The 8475-nt window shown below is 42.8% G+C and overlaps 1 protein-coding gene across 2 annotated transcripts in view; it reads left to right on the top strand.

Annotated features, from left to right (window-relative positions):
• The window catches only part of ATP8B1 (ATPase phospholipid transporting 8B1), a 100319-nt gene that overhangs the window by 39512 nt on the left and 52332 nt on the right, over positions 1-8475 (top strand). Inside the window, exon 1 of one of the 2 annotated variants that reach the window (XM_025198456.1) lies at positions 1608-1710. The exons of the other annotated variant lie outside the window; for it this stretch is intronic. Coding sequence (XP_025054241.1) covers positions 1702-1710 — 9 coding nt within the window. The 5' untranslated portion in view covers positions 1608-1701. Of the gene's footprint in view, positions 1-1607; positions 1711-8475 lie in introns of those variants that run through there. 2 annotated transcript variants of the gene reach the window in all.

The raw sequence follows: 8475 nt of genomic DNA, 5'->3' as shown, positions 1-8475 counted from the left end.
GGGGGTAGATTGAGGCCCCCATGATGAGGGAGGGAGTGGGGGCCCAGGTGGGGGTTTAAACCTTGCTTCCCCAGTCATTCTTAGCAAGCTGGCCAGGGCCTGGCCACACCCCCCTCTCTGCTTGAGCAGGGAGTGAGGGGGAAGCCTCCGAGGGCTTCTCTGCCAGCTTCACTCCCTTCCTTTCATCAGTGGCCGGCAGGTTGGGAGCCATGCTCTAGTGCCCCCAGCTTTTGGCCTGAGCCACTGCGGGCGTGTGGCTGCATTTCCAGATTCAAAAGTGAATGTCTGTTCACTTGCTTCTTGGTTCAGTCTACACAGTTGAGACCAGTGGTTCCCAACCTTTTTTTGCTGCAACCCTAAATTGGCCACCAACAGGACCTCCCGACCCAGTGCCGCAGGGGTTGCTGGGAGCGGAGGGCACCTTTAGCACCTTCAGGCTGCACTTTGTAGTAGAGATCTCCTGCAGCAGGGACCAAAATTTGTGAGCTTGGCAACGTTGTATTCATCTCGCATGGTGAATATGGACAAAGGAGAGTTGAGGAATGAATGTTGAACTTAAATTAAAAACATATATATCGATATACAACTAACTGGTCTTTGTCTGACTGCAGTGAAAGATAGAAGATGTATGGGAAAACAATTTATTCAGATTACTTTTTAATTCATTCATATTACCAAACCAGAGATTCAAAAATCATGGATTGAGCCTTCCAAAAAGATTTTAACAGAAGATCTGAATGCTCTTTTTACCTCTTGTATGTCAAAATTGGGTCATATTACTAGCTGTCTTTCTACAAGAATGATAGTAAGAAACCTTTTAAAGAAAACTGAGATTCTCCTATAATCACATAAATCCAGAAGCTGAGTATTGAAGAAAAACACCAGAAAACACGATGTAATTGGAAACATGAGAGGCAGCAGTATGTACATGTGTGTGTGTGATTTTTTTTTTTTTTTTTTTTTTGATGAAAGCTTGATCCAGCAATGGCATTGGATTACTATAAACAATGGAGAGCTTTTTCCCTCCTCCATCTACTGTTTGTATTTAAACAAATGTTAGTTCATCTTGACAGACTAGAGGCCTTATAGCATATTCTGTCACTTGTTGCATAGTAAGATAATGCTCTGAGTAAACTGAGCCTTAACAAAATGATTCAGAATAGTGTGTAATCATTATGCTAATGAACCAATGAAAGAGGATAGTTCTTAAATTTCAATTAATTGTAACTTTGTAGGTTTCAATCCCAGGTTGAAGTTTAAAACATGATTGCTTCTACAAATTTAAAGGAGAATTGGAATTTAAAATCCCTGGGGATTGGAATACAGAGCTCCAGGATTTGTCATGCATTTGTGATCTTTTCCCTTTGCATCTTGATGGTAAAACCCAAAATGTTTGTATTCACTGTGTGGGGCAGGGACTTGAGCTGGCACAGTGCAGCTGTATTAATTGAATTTTTAAACTGTTTAAATAATTTAATCTAGGGTTGTGACCCTGTGAGTTTATTGTTGTCAATTCTTTGCTTAGTATAGAAAGTGCTTGAGATTGATTAATATTTAGATAGTGCAAGTCAACATGCATTGACTGTTTAGTGTCCACCTTCCAGTAAAGTTCTCTGTTTGTTTTTAATGGTGTATCTTCACTGGATCTGAGGTAGAATCGTGAACACTGCATGGAAATCTTGAATACTGATGCATTAAAGAATGTACCAGGTAACTAGATTGTATCCCATTATGTCCTAAGGTCAAGTATTTAGAAGTAATAATTACTGAAATATGCCAAGGGAATGGTGAGACAGGAGCATGTAACTGACTTTATTTGACATTTTTGTGCTTCTTGCATTTCTTAGATATAAAATAAAATTCATAATAAAATTACCATCTTTTTAAAAATGTTGCATAGACCTTAGTTTTTTTAGGGATGTATCATTGTATTCTAAATTGGTTGTCAACATCCTTTTGTGAGTTCCCCCTCCCCACTCCAACTTCTTTGAATCAGTTCACATCTAAACTTGTAGTTAATGTCTTCAGTTTTCCCATGTGTAATGATTGACTTATCTGATTAATTTATGTAGGTTCACTTACTTCTGTTAATGCTCATTCTTTGACTGGGAACAACTTGTACTCTTCTCTATTATAATACCTTTCATGTGTTTAAATTCTAGACAAGTCTTATCCTGAAAAATAAAACATATAGTGTTGGTCCATATGCATTTTATTCCTCTCCTCTGAATGTTTAGCTATTCTGAATACTTCCAGAACTGAAAACTATTCTCTTGAGGCCTAAGAGGATATAGTGGGGGGAAATGTCCAGCAAGAGGCATTCTTGTTGACGTTTGGTATGGTGTTTTTGTTCCTGGAGCGCTCAGACCCTAATAAAGTAGGATTGGGATTGAGATTATGCTAAAGGAATAATGCTGTTTATTAATACTGGCTCTGCTTCACAGAAAGGAGATTTCCAGGGTGGCAACATTTTATAGTAACATCAATATCTGTGATCTGAGTTCTTGTAAGAACTAATTTCTGTCAGTTTGTCTTGGTCCACACACATGTTATTTAGACAGAGAGTTGGCCCACAATTACATCAGCCCTTCTCTCTGTCTCTCTCCCTCTCTGTCTCTTTCTCCCTTTCCTTTTATGTTACTGTGCATTTACATATTTTCTTCAGTTGTAAAATTGCATGATGACATGTTGGAAGCAGCTTTTGATTGAATAAGAAGAAAAGAAAATCACATTCAAATGTAATTTTCTTTATCTAGCTGCACAACAGTATTTCAGCACTTTCACATACAAAATACAACCAAACCCATTTTCCGTCTAAATTCCTTTCTTCTTGGATTGAAGAGAACAATGCACGTCTCCATACCAGAGCATTTTATGTGATTTTTGTCAACAGACTTGAGCCTGCTGCCTTTCAAAATGATTGCCCCATCTGTAGACAGCAGAATTCTTAATGAGTTTAAAACTGTAGTTCACCAGGGGGAAACACACACACACACGTGTGTGTGTGTGTGTGTGTATGTATGTATGTATATGTAATAGCTATACATGCCACAGTTTTATGAAACAATACATATGCAAGTGCTGATTTATAAAAAGGAATCAGAACGTGTGGTAGAGGTGATATCTTTTATTACAGGGGTGGGCAGAATGCGGTCTGGGAGCTGGATGTGGCCCACCAGGCCATTCTGTCTGGCCCACAGGGCCCCTAAAAAATTTAGAAAATGAATATTTATCTGCCCTGGGCTGCCTGTTATGTGGCCCTCAGTGGCTTGCCAAAACTCAGTAAGCGGCCCTCTGCCCAAAATAATTGCCCGCCCGTTTTATTAGATCGACTAGAATTTTGCAAAAAAAAAAAAATAGTTTTAATTGCAAGTTTTGAGGCACAAACACCCTGCTTCAGGCATAGGAGGAAAGACTGTAAAAGTTTTCCTGGGTAGAAATGAAAGTTCATATTTCAAAAGAGAGTTGAAAGTGTGGTAAAATCTCCTGTTTGGAACACTTCATTTTATTATGCAGATTGGGCTCAGAGAAAAGTTGGAATAGTCTGTTTACTTCAAAGTTGTTTGGTGGTTGAGTGGGCTAGGAGCAGTCCGAGGCCATCGGGGGGCCTGCGCGTGGCGGGCTGTGGCCAACAGCCCGGACATGCCGGGTCGGGGAATGCAAGCCGGCGGGCTAGAATTAGGCACGGACGCTTAGCGGTTGATTAAAGATTATTTTACTTACACCGAAGATGGTCGCGGTGCAGGCAGGAAAACTTGCTTGAGTTGCAGTTACAGAAAGGAAAGAAGAAAAGCGGACAAGAGTTCCTTCCACGCGAACCTCTAGCCCAATCCGGTTGAAGGCTCTAAACACGCGAGCCCGTCGCGTCAACCAAAGAAAACAACTCGAAGCAGAGAGCTCTGGATACACTCACACGAAGTTTGCTAGGCTCCGTGGAACTTGCGCGCAGGGAAGGGGTTCGTCGAGGGATCGTTCGGTGGAGTCCTCCCTTGCGGGGTTCTCCTCGGAGTTCTCCAACTTGGGCGGAAACCACTCAAGCCTCTTATACGGCTAGCAAGCCAATCACTAGCCGCCACGTGGGAATAATTTAGAACTGGCCAATAGTGGGACACAAATTTGCATGCGAATGGCGGGAACTCCTTTGCACCGTGCATTTCTCTTTGCAACTAAGAAATGCACCCTGCAAAGAAAGCTCCTCGTGGCGGGAAATAATTTAGCAGTGCCGAAGCGCGCACAAACAAAATCACACCCTTGGGTTGTGACAGTGGTAAGCAGGATGGATTCATATTTCCTTCTGGTTGTGGTGTTTCATATTTCACAGAGGAGTAAAAAAAAATGGATTGCTTTTCCGGGCAGGGATTTCTTATATGGTGAGGTGTCTGAGCTCTGTGATGATGCAGATTACCTTGAACAAAGGCAGGAGCAGGGTCTCAGATTTCAGGTGGTTAAACTTGCCTCCTCCTTGTAAAATTATGAAGATTTCATTAAAAAAAATCGGCTAAAGTTCATTTATGCTGATTTATAGTATTTATATACATTTATTTATGATTTATAGTATTTCTTATAGAAAATTAATTTTAAACTCCCTCCCCCCTCCCTAAACACACGCGTATTTGTTTCTTCCCCACACGGCAGTTTTAGACATTTATTGTGACGTGAACTTAAACTGCTTATAGAGGAGGGGGCACCTTCAGACAGTGTACTGGAGTTCACTTTACATCAGTTGTTACTGCTCCCAAAGCAGAACGAAAGCTCCCAAAGACGTACTCATTGTTGATTACATCATATTTTCACTCTTTTTCAATTAAGTAACGTTTTGTTCAGAGCTGTGAATTTGCACCAGGTACCAGAAAATGTAAAACCTTCTTGGCCATAGTGGAAAGGTATCTGTTTACCAAAAAAACACATTTTAGTCCCTCTGGTTAGTGTACAATATATGCTATACCTGAGAAGACTGGTCTAAAATAGCCTCTGTCTTTCAGAAGAAAGTTAACAGTTGCATGGCTTTGTGTTCCTTTGCTTGTTTTTTAAAACTGCCTTAGTTTCACGTTCGCATTGTTTCATAAAATTCATTAGTAACAATGAATGGATGCTACTACAATATTAGGCAAGCTTGGCAGTTTCAAAGTTGTAATTAATGTTTTTCAGGTGATTATCCCTAGGAAGTGTGAGGGAGAGAACGTATATGTTTTATTGATTTGTAAACAGGAGGGTAAATACACTCACATAATAATCCAAACCAAAAATCAAGTATGAATTCACCTAGTTGGCTATGCAGGTCAAATCAAAACCAAAGCATGGCAGATCACGCACAGTTCGTTGGGTGTGCTAAAATTAGTGTGTCAGCAGTTTTCATTGCCTTCGGGTTTTTTCCTTACATTTTAAACAAACAATGCAAGGGAAGTACATGCTATTGTTATTGTGTATTGTCTTTACATTTTTATAAGTATTCCAATAAAAAGAATTTCTTTCTATATCAAGCTTTGAATTTGTTTGAATATAACAAATACAACATTTAAACCACATTAAGTATGCTGTATTTAATTTTTTCCTAATCAAATATTTCAGTTCAAATACTTGTGGCTATTGGGACATAAAATTAACATGGGGGTACTTTTTTAGTTTTGTTTACTAAATACAAGTCACATAAACATGCTAAATCAGATCACGTTCCATTTAGGGCATTGAAACATTTTCTGGAAAATTTTACAATTCAAAATTTTCCGGAAAACCCACATCTCATTCTCTGGGCATGCCTGATCCTTCTAACATCTCTGTCCAGGGGTGGGCAAAATACAGCCTGCGGGCTAGATTTGGCCTGCCAACTGATTGGAAGTGGCCCATGGCTGCTCCTGCAGCACACTCTGTAGGGACGAGCCCTGCCTCGGGCAGCCAGTGCTGCAGTACTGCCCATGACCACAGGCCCTGGGCCCAGCTAGCATGCACAGCCTGCCGGCAGCACTGCTCCCAGTGTGGCTGCAGCCACCCAGGTGCTGCTTAGTTCCCCTTACCTCCACCGGCAATTTCTCCTCCTGCTCCTGCCGCATTGCTCTGGGTGGGGAGGAAGCCTCAGCCGGGCGGCTCCTGCCCCAGTTCACAGGGCTCCAGCTCCAGGATTTCTAGCTGCCTTCCATCCGTTCTGCCCACTTGGCACAATGAACAGCCACACGGACAGCCCTGGACTGTACCGCCTGGGCGAGCTCTGCTGCTTGCACACCCTGCCCCCTCCTGCCTCCCATCACCGCTGGCTGGCTCCTAGGCCCTAATGCCCAGGCAGCCCTTCTCTGCACCCCGCCCCCCGTGCAACATGTGTGCATGCCACAAACCACCCCCACACCCCTCCCCTCAGGGCAGGGGCATGCAAGGAGCGGATCGTGGCTCTGCCCCAAGCCCTGGCCCTGCACATCCACGCCCGTAGAACTGGGGTTTTGCCCCAGCCCCAATCTGTCCCTACCCTGTGATCCCAGAGTGATCATGGAGACTGTCCAGTGTCGTGTGTGTGGGGAGCTGCCACTGGGGACAGGGCTGGGATGTTGGGGCAGTGACAGTATGGGGCTGGGGCCAGCGCCGTGCATGACCCTGGACCGTGCCCACAGAACCCATGCCCGTCGCAGGGGTGTGTAGGCGGTGGATCATGGCTCTGCCCTGGGCCTCAGCTCTGCACTGTTACCACCCCATGATCCAGCCTCGCCTGCCGGTCCTGTTCCCAAACACCACTCCCCACCTTCCCGTGGCCCCATCCCTCGTAAGGAGTTTTGGTGAGCTGTTGTGGTGGGGTTGGGATGCTGACCCAGCTGGCAACAACTCATCAAAACTCCCTATGTGGCCCCTGTGCCCAAATAATTGCCCACCCGGTCTTAAATCCCTCCATTTTAATCTCTCCTTTCATTCCCATCCTCTTTCTTCCTCTCCTTGAATCAACACTGTATGTACTCTCTTCCTCCCCTCCTCTGTACCCATCTATGACCATTTTCATGACTTTTGAGTGATTTCTGGAAGCAGGTTTTCTTTATTTCCTCACAATCATCCTTTCTCTTCATGCTCTTGTTGTTGATATTCCAATACAGGGTTTGGTACTCCAATACAAGCTTCTAGAAGACATACAAAAAACTAGAACTTTGGTTCCAAAATGATACCTTTTATTAGACCAACTGGGAAATCTCAAGAAAAATGTCCTTTTCTGCAAGCTTTCAGGATCAAAGTCCCATTGTCAGGCTCTGGGAAAAGTATAAATGGTACAAGATGGTAAAAAGTTCCCATAGGTAGGAAATAAACTTCATTTTTGCACAGAGGGAGCTGAAGATGGAACATGGAAGATGCTGAATTTTAGCCAATTTTGGATTTTAAACTTCATTGCAGAACAAGAAAGATTTTTTTGTTGATTGAATTACTGCAAGCAAAAGGTAACTATGAACGGGCTGGTGTTAGAAGGTTTTGAGTGAGGTTCTACAGGAGGCTGTTTTGAGGCCCACAGGTGATGACGTGTTTTTAAAATAATTTGGAACACTTCCTGATCAAGTTGGCAGATGACACAAAAGTGGGAGCACAGGTATCAAATTCTATAGGATCTCGATACATTAGAAAACGGGACTATAGACAACAAAATAAAATCTGACGAAGGTGCATGTCAGGTGATACCCCAAAGGAAGATAATCCAAGTGCACAAATGCAGAATGGGGAATAGAGGTGATTAGTATACTCTGTTTGAGGCCTGACCTGCACCAAGTAGACTGAAGGTAGGGCAGAGATGCATTTTATATACTAATTGAATCAGAGATGCATAAGCTTTTGTGAACAAGAGCTCACTTCATCAGATGCTGAAGTAGACTATTGTACCAGTTCTATGCATCACATTTTAAAAGGGTGTAGAGAAACTTGAGAAGAATCGGAGGCAGTCAACAAAAATGATAAAGGGGTTGGAATACAAATTGTGCAAGGGAAGGTTGAGACAATTAGGTATGTTTAGTCTGGAAACAAGTTTAAAAAGGGGCATGATAGCAGTTTTCAAATATTTTGTAAGGCTGCTGTAAAGAACAGGGAGAATAACTGTTCTCTCCTGCCAGAGTAGGCAGGATGTAAAGCAGTGTGTTTAAGTTGTTAGATAAGCAGTTTTAGATCAGATCTTAAGGAAAACTTCCTAACTGGAAAAGCAGTATGACAATGCAACGTGTTGCCTAAAGATCTTGTGGAAGATCCTTCATTGGAGGCTTCCAAGAAATGGCTGGATAGGGATCTGCTGTATCTGTGCAGGGAGTTGGATAGATGACCCCTCCAGCTCTCCAATTCTGTGATTCTATATCCAGCTGAGACATGAAGCTCTGCCGCCTCCAGCTTGGATAGTCTGGTACATTTTTGCGAGCACCCAACTAGACCTACTTACTGCAGTTTGAATTACTAGGACATTTGTCTTGAGATCTGAGTCACAATGAAGAAGTTGGGCTCAGTGCTGTAAGTAGACAGTCTAGCTTGTTTTGT

This window comes from Alligator sinensis, unplaced genomic scaffold, assembly GCF_000455745.1.
Source record: "Alligator sinensis unplaced genomic scaffold, ASM45574v1 scaffold347_1, whole genome shotgun sequence".
Classification (NCBI taxonomy): Eukaryota; Metazoa; Chordata; order Crocodylia; family Alligatoridae; genus Alligator; species Alligator sinensis.
The sequence above is the reverse complement of the archived record's forward strand: the minus strand, read 5'-3'. Positions and strand labels throughout refer to the sequence as shown.